The sequence below is a fragment of the Musa acuminata genome, chromosome BXJ3-1, assembly GCF_036884655.1.
Source record: "Musa acuminata AAA Group cultivar baxijiao chromosome BXJ3-1, Cavendish_Baxijiao_AAA, whole genome shotgun sequence".
Taxonomy (NCBI): Eukaryota; Viridiplantae; Streptophyta; class Magnoliopsida; order Zingiberales; family Musaceae; genus Musa; species Musa acuminata.
In genome coordinates, this window is record NC_088349.1 from 1,157,896 (window position 1) to 1,178,377 (window position 20,482).

The 20,482-nt window shown below is 36.0% G+C and overlaps 1 protein-coding gene and 1 long non-coding RNA gene across 4 annotated transcripts; one reads left to right on the top strand and one right to left on the bottom strand.

The window, feature by feature from the left end:
* The first annotated feature begins 433 nt into the window (after positions 1-433).
* Positions 434-16,178, top strand: LOC108953200 (uncharacterized). 3 transcript variants are annotated; one of them, XR_010492787.1, is made up of 6 exons: positions 434-593; positions 704-926; positions 10,057-10,154; positions 13,192-13,252; positions 15,115-15,257; positions 15,865-16,178. It is a non-coding gene; the product is annotated as an uncharacterized LOC108953200 (long non-coding RNA). The 3 variants fall into 3 exon arrangements; XR_001978749.2 differs by having other exon boundaries at positions 704-914; positions 13,192-13,262; XR_001978748.2 differs by having other exon boundaries at positions 436-593; positions 13,192-13,262.
* On the bottom strand, positions 4,613-20,043 carry LOC135628173 (ABC transporter G family member 45-like). The gene is made up of 22 exons (XM_065134709.1): positions 19,910-20,043; positions 19,671-19,791; positions 17,943-18,031; positions 16,844-16,928; positions 16,590-16,749; positions 16,390-16,463; positions 16,261-16,317; positions 15,610-15,700; positions 15,168-15,469; positions 12,718-13,316; positions 12,464-12,624; positions 12,261-12,364; positions 11,689-11,854; positions 10,884-11,053; positions 10,436-10,768; positions 9,950-10,240; positions 7,940-8,023; positions 7,728-7,861; positions 7,431-7,658; positions 7,188-7,359; positions 5,106-5,360; positions 4,613-5,037 (listed from the first exon to the last, which is right to left on the bottom strand). The coding sequence occupies exons 1-22, from the start codon at positions 19,987-19,989 to the stop codon at positions 4,768-4,770; spliced, it is 4,026 nt and encodes a 1,341-aa protein (XP_064990781.1). The 5' UTR covers positions 19,990-20,043; the 3' UTR covers positions 4,613-4,767.
* Positions 20,044-20,482: the final 439 nt, after the last annotated feature.

Sequence of the window (20,482 nt, forward strand, 5' to 3'; positions counted from 1 at the left end):
TTACTATTTTCAAATAAAGATAGATATTACTATTTACATAGATATTAATATTTAATAAAAATATACCAAAGGATATTACTATTTATAACTTTTTTATTATTCATAATCTTATTTTAAAATTTTATAATATTTCTAAACTATTCATTTATAAATTTACATAAATATTTTTTTTTCTTCCTCCTCCTCCTCCTTCGTCTTTTCTTCCTTTTCAATGGTATTGAGGGAGCAGTAATTAACTTAGTCCAGTAATTAGTGATAATCACGATTAGCAGTAATGAACTTAATGACAGTGACATATAAGAAAATTTTAAATATTTGAATAAATATTTTTTTCTTTTTTAATTAAGTTTTCATTATTTTTCTAAGCTGCAATTTATTTATTTCTTTTTTTTATTCTCTAAATCTACAATTTTGTTGGTTTTACTTTATGTACAAAAGGGGAGCACAAAGGATTCTTTTCGAGGGACAGTGCGAAGGTGTCAAGTAGAGGGAGGCGATCCCGAGCCGCTCAGCGTGGTTTCGTCGGACGCCAGCGTCGGAGATCGTCCAATTTGAAGTGAGGAGGAAGGGAAGAAGGGAGAACCCGGAGAAGGGTAAAAGAATAAGCCCAGTTTCATGCTTGCACGATTGAAACACACGCAATACCGAATCTTTGATACACACATTGACTTTCAGAGATTATGATTTTTCCGTCCATTTGCAGTGCTCAATCAATGGGGAAGGCAGCTTTAGTTCGAGCAATACCTTCTGAAGATGCCTTGCGCCCTCCCTGGTCATCATTAGGGATGACGGATAGAGAAGAACGGAGAGGGACGTCTTGGAGGAGCTAGGGTTGTATCTCATGAGGACAGCTCCTTTTGCGTTTACCCTGAAGGATTTTTAACCATGATACCACGCCAGAACAAAGAGCGAAGGTCATCTATTCTGTATGTATCGTCGTACCTTCTATGCTTTCTTGGGTTTGATTTCAATATTCCTTTCCATTTCATTCGTCAATTCGTATCTTTTATATATTCGATGTGATTATGCATTGGGAGTAAATCTAGTTTCTAATTCATTAGTTCAAACGCTTGACAAGTTTACTTTGTGGGTTTGGACACATAATTATGATATAGAAAGGCCTCGAGAGACAACCATTCTAGACTTGGGAAGATGGCATGCTTAACCATTTAAATTTGAGCCTAAATTTCAATTGCTGACTGTCATATAAAGATCCCTACATATGTAACGTCGAGCAAAATTTTTCATTAACGTATTTGCATTATCTTAGTTGAACCAATTTCAAGCATTAAGGTGCATTTAGTAATGATCTTATGCCTCGGGTATAACATTTTGGTCGCCAATTTACTGTACATATGTTGATGGAAAACATTGATGATATAATTGGGAAACTTTCATGACCTTGCTTGATTGGATAATAGGCTAATTAACTTATTAGCCTGAATCATTGATCCAAAATGATTATATATAAAATAATTAAATCCAAATTAATAGTAATACATCAATCAAACTTTTATGGCCCGGTTCAATTCTTCTCCCACTTCCGATATGAGTTACAATCTCCTCACTCCTATAGCCTCCCTCACCATATCCAGATTGATGGGATAGCCTCCCTCATTAATCAAACATTTGCTCAAACATTAATTTTCATGATCCAGATTGATGGGATAGCTGCCTCATTAACATACTGAGGCTGAACCAGTGATCCAAAGTTCTTAAATCTAAATTAATAATAGTACATCCAACAAACTCTTAAACTCAATTAAATTCTTTTCTCACTTCCAACGTGAGAGTAAAATAATTAGAGGTGTTACATAAACTATCTTAGAATATTTGTGATGAGCACATGATTTATGTATATGGATGGAAATCGTTAAGGACCTGCAGTTTCGTAATAAAGTTTGACGAAGGAATTCTGAGGCCTCCATTGAGGATGATCCATATGTTGCTTATTGTACATATATATAAAATTATGTACTAAAGCCAGTGAAGTTTGCAAAAGTTTTGCAGGTAGTTGTGTCTCAAAAAGAAAAAAAAAACATTAAATGATTAATAATTGGCTATGCCCATTGAAGAAAATCTTGCTATATGTAATTGGAACTCTTTCCATGGGCATAGCTTTTGTGGTTTCTACCAGTGTTCAACTAAAACTTGCAACCATTTGTTTCGACTGTGTTACCCCATTGTGTTATGGTGCAAGTTTGCAAAGTACTTGGGGCATCTCTTCCCTTCTATATGACATATATATTGGGTTCTATAATAGTATAATTGGATCTTTACAAATATTCCAAAGAAGTATTGGAACCTCGGGATGAAGTTTGTTTTTTGTCTATTGGCCTACTTGGTTGCTGCAGAATTTTGTTGTCTTTTAAAGGCACTTGATTGATCCAAACCCCCCATGGGACTCACTGGTACTTGTACTTAAAAGTCCCCATTGGATCAATCAAAGTGCTTTTAAAAGACAAAAAAATTCTGCAGTACTTGAAAGTCCCCATTGGTAGAATATAGCTCCCGTATACTGATGATCAATGCTTTTGTCCGATGCAAAATTCGGTACATACATAGAAGACATCTCTGTGGTACCATGACATTCACTTTTTGAATCCATAGTCATTTTTGTCATCGTGTTACTCACCGAAACGGAGCTCCCAGCACCTCTTGATCATCCCCCTGGATGATTAAGTTCCTCACGAGATTTCTCCTATGTGTGTTGCGTTGCCTCAAACTATCCACCATGATCCGCTACACCATGTCGCCTCCTGGTGATATCTCCATTGCACTCCAATCTTTATGTGATGAACTTGGACTGTGATATCTCATTATGTGGCCTTTGTCGTCACATCGTAGGGCCTTTGTCATCTCCAATTGTGTTTGCTTGTTTGACAATTGACCTTCGTCCACCCACATTTTGGTCGCTCACGGATGAAGTGCAGCTTTGGGACACTTCATTGCCCAATAGCTCTTGTAGTCCGATGACTTCACTGAAGTTGGAGACATGGAGCACCATTGTCTGGGTCCTGGGCGTCTGCCCCTAGCACAATGTAAAATACAAATATGGATTTTGTAAGCTCTACATGTTCACACGACAATAAGTCCAAGACATTCTACCGCGGGCCAAAAGTCTCCACAAGTGCCTATATGACATTGCTGTGCAATGATATAGTAAACCAGCCCCAGATAATACCCCAAAGGCCCATCCAACCATGTGCCACCCGAGTAGCTTTAGGGTATTGAGATGATTGACATTTTGCACTGCTCTAACCCAAAATGATTGACTGGAATTGGATATCCTATTTTTGGACAGTTTTGCCTTTACGTGACGGTCGTGCACAACTTGCAAAACTGAAGTACACGGATATACAAAAACATTACATCGAATACCTTATGTACAAACTTATCCATGACAGACTAGTCCAAGCCCATTATAGGCCAAAATTGGTCTGTATTACACTTGAGCCGCCCAAACTTGGGTTGGTCCGCTTGCTGGTTGGTCGTTGAACCCATAAATGCTGACCGTACTGTATTGAAACAGGGGAAATTGCATTCCTTGGTTTCTCATGTCAAAGAGAGTCCTTTTCTTGTGTTAACATTGCTCAATGCTCAGCTAGCTTGGTGATCAGATAGGCATTCAAGTCAGAGTGGGATCCATTAATATCTTCATAGTTGCAACGGGTGAGTTTTGAGCTATTCATATGACAGATATATATCCTATGATTTTTTTGTCTGATATGATCCATTTATTTTATAATTAATGTGCAACAATTATAATGATCCCTCAGTCTTATCTTGGATGGGAGAAGGCATGTACTTATTGTTTTAGTGGAGAAAAATAGTACTGTTGATTTGAGTCTATGGTTCTACTATGTTACAATCAAATGACAAATGCCCCTAATGATATGAAGAATTTTAGATTGCTGTTATTTATTAAGAGAAAATAATGAGAAATAAAGGACAGGCTATTACTAGCAAAGATTTTAATTTCGAATAATACCGTCCATACTGGGCAGTACATACTGATCCGCTAGCAAACCGGTGCGCAGATCGTCCGTTACCGGGCGGTACTGTCGATTGGGGTTGCTTCCGCCCCGTTACCACCCTAAATCAGTCGGTGACGATTGATTTTGACTGTCGCCGCCCGTTATCGGGTGGTATTAGCTGAGGGAGAGCCAAGGGAGAAGAAAAGGGAGAACCTAGAGATCCGACACTGCTCTCCCTCGATGATCCTGATCCGTCGCCGACCTCCCTCGCCGGACACCGCAGCTGAGATGTCGCCTCCTCCTCGTCTGAGGCGACGAGGCCTTGGCATCATCGACGACTTCTCCTCATTTGCGCAAGGAGTAGAAGCCTCAGCGACATCACGAGGAGAAGAAACAGAGCATCGTCGAGGCAACGTTTCTTCTCCCCACGCGAGCAGAAGAAACGAGGCGGCGATGTGCCTTATCGCCCTTTTTTGCACGGGGAGAAGGAAACCTTGGTTTCTTCTCCCCACACGGGTAGAAAAAGTATCATTCCTGGAAATTCAGATACTTTATGCTGAATCCAAAAACTAAAACAAATAATACGATCCCTGCAACATGAACAGACACAACGAGTAATAGATATTTATCCTGTATTTATCACTGTAGTTTAACTTTAATCAAGAGAAAATAAGGAGAAACAGAGAGCGACTATTACTAGCATCCCAATATTTACAAATTAATGATGCCCTTTCCTTGTATAAAAGTTCTTTCTTGTATTTGGGTTGCATGAATAATCGTGACTCTTATCCTATCGTTTCTGGAAATTCAGATTCTTGATGCTGAATCCAAAGACGAAAAGAAATAATATGATAACTGCAACATGAAGAGACACAATGAGTGATAGATATTTATCCTGTAGACCAAAATATTCCTTAAGGAACTCCTTCACAGTCTCATCTGATCTCCCAGCAACATGCAAAAGATCAACATTGTCTCCTAATTGTGAAGCCATCAAACCATAAACAGTCCATGCAGCAGGATCGACCCAATAATACCATCTCCACCAACTTGGTATCATCTGCACAAACCCAATGAGTCAGGATAACATATAAAAGTGAAGAAGTTCAGATTTAGAATGTTAGATACCTTTCGGGGAATGAAGAAACCTGAGAAGATATTCCATAAGACAAAGAGGAAAAACGAAAGAGCAGCTGCTATTTCTTGGTTAGGTGTTATCGCCACTGTCATCATCCCGAAGAGTGCATAGTAGATATAGCTTAAGAACATGAAGAACATGAACCAGAAGAACTTTGCTACTACAAATTGGAATCCCATCATTGGGTAAACTATTATCGAGAAAATAAGCACCTGGACTATGATATAAGGAATTTCAATGGCCACCTGTAAATAAGAAATTAGTGGTTACATATGAAGAGTTAATTAGTTTAGGGACCATTGAAGCTATTCACATTTTCTGAACCAAAAGATACTGTTACAGCATGTCAGGTGCCAGACACCATCAGCATAAATGAAGCTTTCAACTATAAATAATATTCACATATATATGGTGAACCTAACAATTTCTCTTAAGCCTACGAGCTATTCTGTTTAGCATATTTGGTAATAGAAGCACTGTAATATCACTAAGATTTATGATATCATGATTGTGCCAATTAACATCATCTAGTTACTTAACAGTTACCATCTTGTTGGTATGGGATAGTGACAACTGAGAACAACAAATATGAATCACATCCAGAAAGATATATCTTGATCTTGAGATGATGCTGTTCATAGAATCTAAAGGTGTTATAGGTATCAATATTTTAATATGTCCTTGTGCAATATCAAATTGATAGTCTTGTTGATCAATCATATTTGATAGGATTAGTTCATACAGATCTAGCATGCCCCATAGATTGTCAGTGACAGGTTCTTTCAAATTCAACAAACGTATACAATATGTACCTTACGGCCTTACCAACATGCCTTGTCATGATATCCTCCCCTACACTTAGTGGTGTTTTAGTTCTGACATCTATGGCCTTACTGGCACATAAACCATATTGATGTTTGTCTTAACAGGCACACACTTTGGAAAAAGACTTACTTTGTATACAAAATGATGTTTATGTGTAAACATTTATTTTTCTTTGATGAATTTATCATAATTTTTTTTTTAACTATGATTCTTACAAATAATTTACTTATTTGTTTCTGTTTATACCATGTTAAAAAATTTTGTAGATGTTTATAAAATTTCATACTTTTTTCTCTTTCTCATCTTGAGGGAGGAGTGTTTTTCAGTATGCTAGCATCTAGTCTTTTAACAAATTGTCTCTTTCATGCTCATGTGCAACAAATTATTGCCAACAAGACAAATTATATATGGCAAGGTTTTATGGTACCAAGATACAGAATGGTGTGCTGACCTGTACCACCTAGTATTGTTGGAAAAATAATAAAAAAATGAATGGTATGCACTGTGCCAAGCAATACAGTGCTGGATGATTCATTATTTGTTGTTGATTGGGCCAATAGGTGCTGTTTAAACTTTAAATTCTGTCAATTTTTGACATGATTCACAAGTTGGGGTTCTCAAACTTTATAACTTTGTTGTCCCTCTGGTTAGTTGGATCAACTTCAAGCCTCATATATATTTTTTCTTTACATGTTTACCTACATAGAGTTCAAAAAGAATTGCTGTGATTTTATTTTTCATTATTCGAGGAAGCTACTGGTTAATAAATTGTATAAAGTGGAACTAAAAAATTGGCCGAAATTATTCTAAGACACTGCAGCAGTAGCCCAACCTAGACCTTTCTTTTATTGTAATGTGGGTTTTGTGAATCTGGCCTCGCTTGTTGATAAGTCACTATTTTATTGGTTTTAATACATGGTCTTTTCTGTTGGATTTGTCTCATAGACTTTAGGAAAGTGTTTCTAAGATCAAGGAAAATCAATTCAATGGGTTCTTCCAAGTTTTAACCAAGTCTTGCCATGCCCGTCTTTTGCCATGTCCTCTACACATGGATAACGTATTTGTAGTTCTCTGTTTGAGCTAAGTTTCTGAGTCACAATATTACCTAGTTTAAAGATGGAAAACATGCAGAAACATGATTGACTTATAAAAGATTTACTAGAAAATTATTATAATTTTCTTGGCAGAAAATTAACTTGTCACATGATAGTTCTTCATATAAAATGCACATGACGAAATGAGAGTACCTGAGCAATGGCATAGGTCATAGAAGAATACATCCCGGATGCCCTTTCACGATAAAATGTTGTTCTCTCCATTTCCACAACAGGTTGTAATATACTGGCATTTGCAAAGCCTATAAACAGTGCTGAACCATATATAGCTCCTTGAATGTTGAAAATATCTTGTTCGGTCCTTCTGTTATTTGATTATAGAAATTCAGTAAACTTATCACTTAAAAGAGGATAGAAATGAGTTTTATTGCTTACATCTTGGTAGCAATTCTGAAGAAGACTATGCCAAATAGGACTGATACTGTAATTGTGATGACGAAACGAACTATGTTGTGCTCTGGATTTTTCCAGTAAGACTTGTGCTGTTTCCATAGGCAGCAGATGCACAATGACCAAAAGCTTTTTGCATATTTGGATGGGAAGTGTAGATCGTTTTCATTCGTTTTTCTTCTGCTCAGCTCATCAACCAATTTCATGTTCTCTCTGAAGAGGAAATAAAACTAATCTAAATGCTGGTCAATAATTTTCTATGTAGTAATAATATGAGCTTACATGTACAAGGTTGACTTGCTAAAGATGATTCCATAGTCTATGCCAAGCTTATATTCCATGGCTGGAGAAGTGACATCAAACACCCACGTGGCAGGATTTTGACCATCTCTGATATGTGGCACTCCTGGAATAGCCTGGAAAAACATTTGTAGATGTTGGTTAAACAAACTTCTTACAAATTCAGAATTTTGTATATACTGATTGTTTCTTACTTCGAAGTATTGTATCATGTTTCGCGATAAACTGCCTAAAGGTCCTCCATATATTAACTGCCCTCCTTGTTTCATTAGGACTAACTGCAACAGATAACAATAATTGTAGCAAAATGTTAAACTTCCAAGGTTAGTAATCTCTGAAAATTACAAGTAGATCAGATTGTTTTGCTACATGTCTGAGCAAGTATTAGAAGGCACTATATTCTTTATATGGTATATGAGGTTCATGTTTCACCGTTGCTTTCCTTTCATTGAAGGACTTTGTCAATTAGAACCCTTTACATATAAAAAAGCACTCCACATGAGTGACTTCCAAGTATAACAATTATTTTGTGCTTGTCTGATATTTCCTTTAAATTGACATTTTAAGGCCTTTATCCTAATTAACAGCTTTACTTTCATCTGGGGTGCAACTTGCTATTTGCTCAAGGTATCAGGTTCCTTTCATTTCCCCTCCCCATTGCAGAAAATTATTTTATTACAACTTTTATCGCTGGCCCCCCACCAAAGAAATCTCTGAATTTGATAATCTCTTGTGGGTCACTTAGTGTCAAGATTGATCTCTATTTCTACAACATGAATCACTGTTACAAAAATTGTTCAAAGTGTTATTCTTTATCCTTAGTATATCTTGTAGTCCATTGAAGTAAGCTATAAGCAGTAAAGAACTTTTTGACACATTTGTAGCTTAAGTGTTACTACCTGTTGCTTTACCCATGATTCACGCACAATCTGCACATTTGTTAGTATGCAATGACAGCAGAAGCAAGCAGTTAAATCTGGATCCAGTACTAGTGGTCAGATTGGTGAGGTGCCAATATACCAACCTATACTATCTGGTATCATAGGGAAGAATAATAAAAAATTTATCGACTTCAATGGTCTAGTTCTCGTCCTTGATTATACTGGTAATTACTGGTCGGTACGTACCAGTCCGACTAATATTTGATTCCTTAAGCAGAAATTATTAATAAAAAAGTTAATGTGAATATGATGCTTAATGGAAATTTTAGTTATTCTGGAATTTGCCTTGTAGTCCTCTTAAATAAGAGACAAATATTGCTAGGCAAAAACATTCATATAACATGTGCTGATAACCATTCCCTATATTTTCCCTAATGCTATAAGCAAGTGTGCAAAGATGCTGATACACAATTTAAAATTGAATTTCTAGATTTATTAGTAATAAAAAATGTGCAATTGCTGAGAAAACTAAAACACAAATCTACTCTTATGAATTTAGAAGGAATGATTGAAAACCATGATCGTACAAGTCTAATCTTAGGTTTGAAGCGTTCATGAATTATGATGCTCCATAACAAGCATTGCATCAGATATGAGCAATGTGTATATTCTACATGCAGGTGTTCACATGATTTTTCACAAACCCTTGTATACTTCTAGATGTAAATATTTATCCCTATATTCTCAGGTGTTTCGAAAAATTATCTGGTTTCTTTTGCTTCTCCGAACATTATTCTTTGTCACAAGAGAAAGAGTAATGATATCCTTATTTCTTGTGCTGCTATCATTTTGCTTTGCCTTTTATTTTTTCAAATTTCATATTTCAAATGGAAAGAATATGCTTTAATGTGAGTAGTATTAGTTATATTTATATGTTGCATTTGCTGCAACTTTCAAGTTTCAGAATCCATTCTTGATTACACATGTCATAACTGGACTTGGCCTCTGAACCCTAGTATCTATATTTTATTTTGCCAAATTCTTTTATTCTGGTTGGTTTCTAGTCTGGATGTGCAATCAGCACCTGCATGCCAATACTAGGTACTAGGGCATGAGAAGCTGAAAGAAGTAAATAAGGTAAGAAAGAGAAAAAGAAATAACAAAATATTTTCGTGGCCATCCAAACATGATATTTCTTCTTTAGTTGTTGTGTTGGGGGATGGGATTACCTGATCTTTCTACTTTTGCTCATGTCACATGTGTGATGTGTCATATTCTCTTTAATTATGAGAGACTGTAATAGCCATCAATCATCAAAATTACCTCATCAAAAGCTTCAAACATCTCAATACTTGGTTGATGGATTGTGCACACTATTGTACGCCCGGTATCTGCCGTTTTTCTGACTGTTCTCATGACAATTGCTGCAGCCCGAGCATCTAAACCTGTCGTGGGTTCATCCATGAATATGATAGAAGGGCTTGAAACCAACTCCACTGCTATCGTCAGACGTTTCCGTTGTTCTGCTGTAAGTCCCTTTATTCCTGGCAAACCTACCATTGCATCTTTCAATGACTTGAGCTCAACCAGTTCCATTACCTCATTTATGAAAATCTGAAAAAGCAAGGAAAAAAATAATATATAAGTTTTATCTATTTTAAAACCAAAGGAAAAGTATAACTAGATGCACTAATAATACACGGTGACAAGTCCATGCACACATTGTATGCAAATATCTTATTATGTTTGTCATATGCCACCACTTTATGCGATGAATGTGTAGCATATCTTGGTTTTGGAGCAACATACACATATTGTGTGCCCATCGACTTGGGATGGCAGACGAAGCCATGCTGAGTACCATAGAGATTCAAAAACTGTTAGACAAGGAGAATGATTATCTACTTGTTCACAGTATCCTGAAACCCTAGCAAAGGTCTCCTGCTTTTTAGGGTATCCAGATATGTTGATGCTTCCTTCGCTATGCCCAACTGTTTTTCTTCCTGCCAAAACATCTAGTAATGTTGTCTTCCCAGCACCTGTGACCCCCATGAGTGCAGTTAGTACTCCAGGTCTGAAAGCTCCAGAAACACCCTTTAACAACTGGAGTCTCTTCTCCTTGATTCCAAATTTCTTCAATTGCTAATTAGTGATAATTGAGTGATAAGTTAGAATGATGAAAATAAATCTGACATTGTACAAATTTCTTGAGATAGAATATTGGTGTTATTGGAAAGACAAGAATTCTATAGTTTACCTTAGGTACGTCAACATAATAACTAATATTGCTGAATGCAATTGTCAGAGGCTGGAATGGTAGAGACATCCTACTTTGGGATGCTGCTGAAGTTGCTTGGTCATCAGCTTTGTTGATCTTCTTAAAATCCCTAGGCTGCATTTTCATGTTGGCACACCTTTTTTTGGGAGCTGCATTTTTATGGAAAATCCAACTTAAAAATCTTTTTACAGATATTTAGAGTTTCTCCTAGCTGGATTGAGGCTTAAATCCTACTGATTGAAAATCAATGACGGAGGCTCCAAATTAAAGATCAATTCTCTGTGACATGATTTACAGATTTTTAAAAAGCCTAGAAACCAAGACTTTTGCAATTTAAAAATCTTCTGGATGTTTATCGAGCCAAGATTAAATCAGTGGTTTAAAATTTATTTATGTACTGAAATATATTTCAGGCCAATTTAGATGAGGATTCAGACCAGTGATGTTGATCCAAAATGTTCTGAGATGCACACATACTATAATCTAATGACTTTAGTGCCTCTGGTTTTTTACTCTCATTAACATAATTTTAGGTCATTAGATTGGCTTACTGTTTGTGTCTAATTGATATATAGGATTGAAGACATGATTTTTTTTTGTGTCTCATTAACGTATTACTGTTGATCCAAATGTTCTTAGTCTTATAAATCTTCTAGTTTGGAGCTCTCAATTTTAATTTTGATTCAGAAGGATGAAGTCTGGATGCTAGCTTAACTTTATGTAGAAACACATACATAACAAACATATATACACTTGAAGATGAAGCTATGGAAATTATATAGACCTTTGAGGTACTCAAGCGCGAAGATGCCGAAAATGTTGAAGACCAGTGCAAATATAAGCAATATTGCCACAGAGTACCAGTACCAGTGTGATTCTGTTAACATCCCTCTCGATTTAAGGATGGTTTTCCCAACTGTATCATTAGTGCTTTCTCCATCCTCGGAATTCTGTTAAGATTAGAATAGATATAATGAGTGCTCTCACTGATCTAGGAGGGATTATATTGAACATTATTAAGCAAATCTAACTTCTGAGTAGAAACTATCCAGCTTACAATTCAAGATTTTATTCGATTTTGGAATTAACATAAGCTAAAATGTTTATGATAATTGTTTGGTAACAGTATAACATGGATATTTCAGATCTTCACATGTTTATTGAAGTTCAGTAGAATTCACATTTAAACTTCCACAAAGTCTTTTTAGTGACAAAATAGTGCATCAAAGGGCTACAATCAATCTATTGCATCACTCTTATGTCCATATTCTCCATGTTCACTACTTCTTAGTATGTTTGCATTAGGTCAGAGTAATGATTATTTACATTCCACTACATGGAGAAGTTGGAGCTTACCATACTCCACCTTTCATCAAGAAATTCATTGATTGCTACTGCATTCTGACCATATGTTACAGGAGAGAACCAATAACCCCAAATTAACCATGACTGTATGCTATCTGATCAGGCATAGGAAACAAATAGTTAATGATTAGATTGAGATAGACAAAGAAACTTGCACTTTTAAGGAGAAAAAGAAAAAGAACTAAACTATCTACCTTTTGATATGACAAATCCCCCAAGTATATAGATTGCTATTAGAGAGGCAGTTCCAATTGTATTTGCCATAAGTTGTGTTCTCCCAATAATAGCTATAAAACGGAAGAGTGCCATTGACATCTGATGCACACAGAACAAAGCCAAGAACTGCTGGAGGAATCTACCATGAAAACAGATGTATGAATATACAAATGGCATCTAATGTCTTTATATCCATTGTATTCAGAGGAAAGAGGGTAAACTATTCTCCTACCTAACTGCTGATGGTGCAAAGCCAATCATGTAGTATGTTAAACTTGTCCACAGACCTGTTTCAATGAATGACATTGGGATACTAAGGATTGTAATAGATAAAAGGAGTGCCCATCCTGGTAAAATTAATACTTTCCTCTGCTTGTAGTAGATAGGAAGTCTTTTTACCATTATTGCCAACTCTGTCATGCCGTTAAACTTCACTATAACTACTGCAGCAAAAATGGCTCCCATATAACGGCTCCCATCGTCAATTGTCTGATGTTTCATTTTTGATCGAAAGAAAACTGTCATAATCACAATAGCCAAGAGTACTATTTGTATGGCCTTGAATATGTGAACTGGGGAGTTCCTCTTCATCAATAACTTCTCCCTTGAGAAGCAGACCTTGAATACATCCCACTTTGGGATGCTATATCTTTCTTTTATTCCGATCATCTGATCACTCTTTTTACTGCTGTATCGCATGTGCAAGTCTTTCTGAAGAAGCTGGCCATAATGGGAAGAGCCAAAGGAATCTGAGAACTTCTGCACGGGTACGTACTGGTATGTGCTTCTGTTATTCACCCAATATTGTTCTTGATCCATCTTCGATGTTACCTACATTAGTCCGTACCAAGAAACCAATCCATTAGAAAATATTCCTGAAACAAAAGGCCTCGCAGGAGCAATGCTTGATTCATTACTGGCTGTAGGATACATATTTACTTGATGTGCTTAAACAAAAATTCCTTTGTCATATGGTTTGTTTTTTCATATTTGGACGCTCACATATAGTGTATGCATTCAGATTCCACAGGATTCTTCAGGTCATATAATCCATGGTCCATACTATCAAACCGTGATATCATCAATTTAGAAGTTGGGTACGGCATACAACTTCCAATGCCAAAGGATCTCTAGTGAAAGATGAGTTGGATTTCAACTCTCTTTCAGAAAAAAAAAATCTTTAATGCTCTCTACCTTATTTTTTTAGAAAGAAATGTTGAGCAGATATATTTCCAAAGAGAAACTAATCTAACAAAAATTCGAAAAAGAAAATTATTAGACACATTTTCAAGATTCAAGGTCACTAAGATGACAGCATAAGGGCAGCCTAGTTCACGATGCAAAAGTGAATACAAAATCTAAAAGGGTCAATGTGTACAACCTTATTTTTGCATACAAATTGGTTGTTTCTGTAACTTGGATGTTGGTTACTTAGGTGGTAAAGGACCAACCTTGTCGTGGCACCAAGGAGCAAGATCGTGTGAAGTCGGAAAAAAAAAGGGATCTTGAACCAAACATGACTGTGTTAAATTACCTAGATCTTGCAAAATTCATCATTTCACAATTTTATAATTTAAAAACATGAGGACTATATTTTTTTTTGTTCCAATATATTGGATCTATTGTGAGAATTCATTTTTAAATTTGAATATGACTAATTTTACCCAATCATTTTGAAACATGATTGGGTCCTTGGCCAGCCTGATTCAACTATTGATTGGAAATTTGAATAACTGGATTGGAAGAACTGGCTAGTCCAAACTGAACCAGTAGATTTTAAATGGCCCAAATATGACCTAGAACTCTTTATCTTACTTGTCTAGGGTAGTTTTAACTATTTAACTATCATTGGCTCCGGTAGTTTGACCTAGTTCAACTATCATTGGCTACGGTAGTTTAACTATTTAATTGGATTGACCCAGCACTCTTTAACTATCATTGGCTAGGGTAGTTTTATCCTATAGAGGAAAGGAGAAATTAAATATAAGAGGGCTTCGAAACCTTGAAATCAAGTCTTAAGTTGCTATTATTCATTTAAAATTACTAGCTTGATGTCTGAAGCTCTGTTATGTATTCATTAAACATGTAACATGACTAATTTTACCCACTGGTCTGACCAATGAGGTACCTAGTGACTAGAGGTCTGATCGGATTGCTACTCAACTGATTTTAACAACTTTAATTAGCCATTAGAAGAAAGTCCTTGAAGCTTGGTGCATTCAATGAGCATGTTGCTTACTATTAGGTACTTAATTATGAAGTACAAATTCCGATGTAGATATTGCTTTCTGTTGTAAGATTATACATGGATATGCTATCTGCTTGGACAATTCTTGCCAACATAATGTTCCTGAATGATGCACCTAAAGCATTAATGCAAGAATAACAAATTGTCAATATTGTTCTGCAAATCTTAGCATACTCAGAATGAGGTTGGTGTTTCTGTTAAAAAGAAAATGACCTATATGTTCCTTGCTTTCTTTATTTTATCTGAAAATGTGTTCTCTATTGAGAAATAAGAATTCCTTGTCGCTTGGTTTTCTGGTACTTATATCTTGACTCTTGACTCTTTTTTAAGTTCCTAATGGTCCAGTTTGAAAATCTACAAAACAATTGTTTAACTATCCAGGAGACAAGTGATCAGGAACCTGTTAACTTTAAGGAACAACTGGTTGTTGGTACCTCTTGAAGGAAGTTGGCGACGTTCTTCCTATCAGGACATTTGAAGCCCATCGACTCAAAAAATTCAAGAACATGTTGCCGTGGTCCTTGGTAAGCAATTCGCCCCTCACATAAGAGGATTATGTCATCAAACAGGTTAAATGCCTCTCGAGTAGGTTGAAGTAAAGATATAACCATAGTGAGATCCAAAACATGCGTCAACTGCTGCAAATACTTAAGAATCTGAAATGTAGTCGAGCTATCAAGCCCAGTTGAAATGTCATCCATGAAAAAACATTGTGCTGGTGCCGCTAGCATTTCTCCTGCAAGACAAAGTATGTGGGTACCATTTTTTAGTCCATTGGTTCATCCACAATAGTTTTATGCTAGCTAATCAAGAGTTGCTTTGTCTAAGAGCATGTTACCAAGGGGAGGGATAGAAGATCAACCATGTGTTTCCTACCTATGGTGACTCTTTTCTTTTGTCCTCCGGATATTCCCCTTCTCATTTCATCACCTATTAGTGTGTCGGCACACTCATCCAAGCCAGTTATCTGAAAGGTTAAATCATGACTACTGTGAGCAGAATTGTTGCGGATAAGAACACTTGCAGTTCAATATCTTTATTGCTACAGTTGTTTGTAGAAAAGAAGTTTCTCTTATCATTTCAATTAGCTACTGGCATGCAAATAATGCTGATAATTCTATCCCAATGCAGGAGGCTGACACCGATGCAAATTTTGGAGAAAATCAAAATACACTGTGATACACACAGGATTATGCAAGTGTGTCAACATCAGTGATTGTTGTGTCACTAGAATTTGTATTCTGTCTTGTGATAGCAGATATCTATAGAAAAGAACAGATTCCAACTTTCATGTTGGACAAATCCTAGCTATCAGTTATCGTCATGTTGCCGATATGGTATCATCAACTTTGAACCTTAAAGAGTCAAAGTTCATTGTCGAATGTCTTGGTTATTGTAATATCTTTAAATCACTCTGTAAATTAAAATATGACATTCTACACTTTGTTTATACAGCATGTCTTTGTGCTACTTCAACATCCAAAAATCTGTATCTGAGTATTTGATTTTGACTATTTAGGCACATACCTTGAGAATATAGTTGACCACAAAGTCCCCTTCATCTTCTCTCGTGTGATCTTTTCCCTGCACGATTCATTTATGAGAGAAATCAGCGCTACGAATTCATTTCGATGTGTCAAGAAATCAAATCACTACCTCAGCAATCGAGTCAACCCCTTCGTTCTTTCCTGCGCCCATCTCTTGCGAGGCCATCAGGTGATGAGAATATCCTAACACAGCGATTGCAAATTCCTACTTAAAATCCACCATTTCTTGTTCTTGTTTTGCAGGTGATTCATGTTGTATTATCAATTTATCATTATGATTAATCGTACGGATAATATAATTAGGATCACCAGATTGATTTCCGGCATTTAGCATTCGTCGAGCGAACTCAATCGTCTCCTTCACAGTCATCTCGGCGTGGTGGAGGTCGCGTTGACCAACATACGCACACATCCTCTGCAAGATGCCACGGTCCATCTTCTCGTCATTGTACGTGACTTTTCCTGCAAACTATTCGAGTGAAAAGATAAAATTAATGTAAAAAAAAAACAAATTACAATATTTTTAGGAGCTTTAAGGCAAAGATTAATGAATGATTGCTTACATTTAAGCTCGAATCTAATTTTCCCGATAAGGCTTTCAAAAACGTTGACTTTCCAGACTCCGGAGGTCCAAGCACAAGTGTCATCCTGAAATCAAAATATTATCATCATATAATATATATATATATATATATATATATATATATATATATTCTTTTTATTGTTTTCTCTCTTTTTGTATTCAAAGAGGAAGAGAGATGAAATAATAATAATTAGTTTAACCTATGCAGCTTATAATTTTATCGAAGAACAAGACAATATTATTAGCATAATTTTCAACAAGTAAATCGGAATGGAATGAAAACCAATATCCACACCCCATAAATATAATTTAAAAATATATTATTATTATTATCATAATTTATTCATATCTTAGAATTTGCCACTCTTTTATTATTTAATATAATGGACAAGTTTCTAAGTAATCGTTATCATATATGCCAAATCATATCCCCTCTCTAATTAATATTTATAATTATTATCTTAAACTGACATCGATTCGCGATTCAGAAGTTAAGCTGTCTAATTAATTTCCTCAACTAGAAAATCTTTCTAATTAGTGTTTGTGATTAATGATTCAAAATACCAAATCATATCAATGGTTAAGCATCACTAATAGGCATAGTAAGTAAAAAAGGGGGAAGAAAAACAACCAATTTACTTAGCAATATGTTAACTAAAATATTTCAAGGGCTTTATAAATTTTTTGAAGGGAAAAAAAAAAGTGAAAACCACATCCTCTATTTTTTGAATATTTTAGATGTACAAACTCAAGTAGAAACTTGTTAAGGTCACACCACTTTTCCCTCTAAAAATCTAATTATTATTCATATATTGTGTGTGCATCAACAAAGTAAATAGCTGAAATTTTGGTTCATTACCACTAACAAAAATACTAAAAATTTGAATTTCTAAAATACTTTAATTAGGTTTTTTTTTTCTCTTTTTGCCATAATGCTTCGAGAAATATATATATATATATATATATTTTTTTTTAAGGATCACAAACACAAAGCTCAGAGGATTGATTATACTTTAATTAGACATGATCTCCAAATTGAAACACAACAAATGAGCAATGCAGTGGTAGCTTGTAAGTACCTGGAAGGCCTTATTATTCCTCTCAAATCACCAAGGATTTTGACAGGTTTCTTTTGAGCATGATACAGTTTCATCCATCCCATCACCTCCTGTTCAAATCATGAGAACAACAGTCTACATCTGTGTTTGCATCCAAAAATATATCTACATGCAGTCTTAGTTTGCCAAAGAGCAAACTGTATGAAAGTATCAGAGACTTTAATGCAAGGATAAGCTGCAAATTTCTCTCTCATATCTATCTCTCTCTCTCTTGTTTTTGTTTCTTCATCCAATATAGCCAGCCAGCAGCTTTCTTTTTCCTTGATTGCGAGACATGTTAAATGAGTGCCAAAAGGGTCAAACTTGGGAATTAAGAAGAATGGAGACACCCATATTATATATATTATACAGTGGTCATCCTTATGGTAGTACAGAAATGATGCTTGGAATGGCATTGTTTTCTTGCATGTGATTCTTCTTTTATGTGCCACAACTCCATATATGGTCAACACTTAATTTGATGGCATGAGAGGAGATGGTGTTGCATCCAATAGGAACACCTCATTTCTAATGATTCCAGTCAAACACTACATACTTAGATCTTATAGTACAAAAGAAGCTCATCAATAGCTTTTGAGAAAAATAATACTATGTGTATGCACTTAATCTTAATGCTAGAAAAGTATAGGATGGTTATAGTTGGAAACTAGTCATTAAAATGTTGTTTAGATCATCCTCTAGATATAGAATTCAAGCTTCTGCAAATATGCTTACTTTCATAAGATTATCTCTCTATTTGCCAGAAAAAAAAAACACACAAAGTAGAGAGGGGAATCATTGAAAACCAAAGAAGAAGAAGAAGAAGAAGAAGAAGAAGAAGAAGAAGAAGAAGAGGATATATAGAGGCTTGATAGTTTATTGGATTCCAACCCAAGACAAAGACTCCAATCAAATTAGAAACAAAAAAAAATTTTAATCCTCATGTCCATTGCAAAAAATAAAATAAAAGAGTTCAAACTTAAATATAATGGTAACTAAACAAAAAGGTAAATTGAACAGTTCATATTAATGCCAAAAAAAAGAAGAAGATAATTTTACCTATTATCTTTCTTCTTCTTCTTCTTCTTCTTTCTTGTTAAGAATAACAGGAAGAAAACCCTCACACTAAGGGATTACCAGACAGAGGAACTTTTCAAGACGAAAAAAATGTGAGAACCAAGATGGGTGTTGATTGAAAGGGTTATCTAAGGTTGCTGAAGATTTCCAGCTTGGAGAACCAAGCGATGGGAAAAGCTTGTGCAAGGTTTCTTGAGCTTACCTCCATCACTTGTCATGGACTTCAAAGGAGGTGATATTATTTGAATCAATTGCCACTTTGATAGAGTATATGTATATATTTATATATATAGTGTGTGTGTGGTGATGAATGAATTTATAAGATCATAAGGTAAGTGTCAGCAGGGAAGGACTGCAGGTGATAGATCAACTCAGCAACACGAAACTGATCTTTTAGTCCTTTTATAGTGTGCACGGTATTGTCCTGTGTGCACATACATTTATGGAAGTATATCTCCCACCATAAGAGAAACGTAACACTTTTTGTACGTAATATATATGTGTAGAGAGAGAGAGAGAGAGTGTAGAGAGAGAGAGAGAGAGAGAGATGGCTTCTTTTGCATGAGCATCGGCCACTTGTTTGAGGTGGCGAAAGCCAGCGATGTTGTGGAGCATGGAGGCCATGCAGTCTACCTGAGCGGTGTTGATGATGGTGTTGGAGAGAGTAGGAAGAACCCTTCTCCGAACATAGACCTCTGTCTCCACCGACACATCCTCGAACCGGACTTCGATCTTGGGGAGCTCCACGCTCAACCTAACCTCACACAGAAAGACACCGATGAAGGATACCCGGAGAGAAGGGGCAGACTTGAATCTGCTCTCGAGCTCTCATCATCATCATCATCTAAACAGTGTTTTGACTCCCAAAGTACCTCGCTCTCCAATCTCGCAGACGCAGGACGAGCTCTTCGTGCTCCTCGCATGTCATTGGAGGACCGTCGGATCCCTCCATCTCTCTCTCTCTCTCTCTCTCTCGCTCTCTCTCTCTCTCTCTCTGAAACAAGCTTCAGGCAAGAAGAAGAGGAAGAAGACGAAGAAAGGCTAGTAGTTTATATAGCGCACATGTTGGGGCCTTTCAATGGAAGAAATTGACCGATGAGCCTCTCTACGTGATTTGGTGGGCATAGTTTTCGCTAACTCGATCGTGTATATCTGTCTTGTTTATTTTCTCCAGCCATGAAAGAATTCTTTGACACTCTCACGCATCACGTTTTCTTTTTCTTTCGTTTTCTTCTACAAGGAAAATAAATTAAAAAAAAACTAGAAAAATCATGATTTCTTCTCCTTTCAATCAACTCCTTTCGGATTAAAGAGCTCGTAGATAAGGGAGAAGGACTAGTGGTGAGTGGAAAATGAACTATCACATCAACAATTAAATCATAGAGATTGATGGGTAAATATTAACAATCTCATGTTGGCTGAAACTAAAAGAATTACGTATGTAT

What these genes read in the sequence shown, in the direction of transcription:
- LOC135628173 (XM_065134709.1), bottom strand. Translation starts at nt 19,989, where the DNA reads ATGGAGGGATCCGACGGTCCTCCAATGACATGCGAGGAGCACGAAGAG. An exon ending in GGGTTGACTCGATTGCTGAG is followed by an intron (nt 16,318 to 16,389) that starts GTAGTGATTTGA and finishes TGAATCGTGCAG; the next exon opens with GGAAAAGATCACACGAGAGA. An exon ending in TTGATGAAAGGTGGAGTATG is followed by an intron (nt 11,855 to 12,260) that starts GTAAGCTCCAAC and finishes TAATCTTAACAG; the next exon opens with AATTCCGAGGATGGAGAAAG.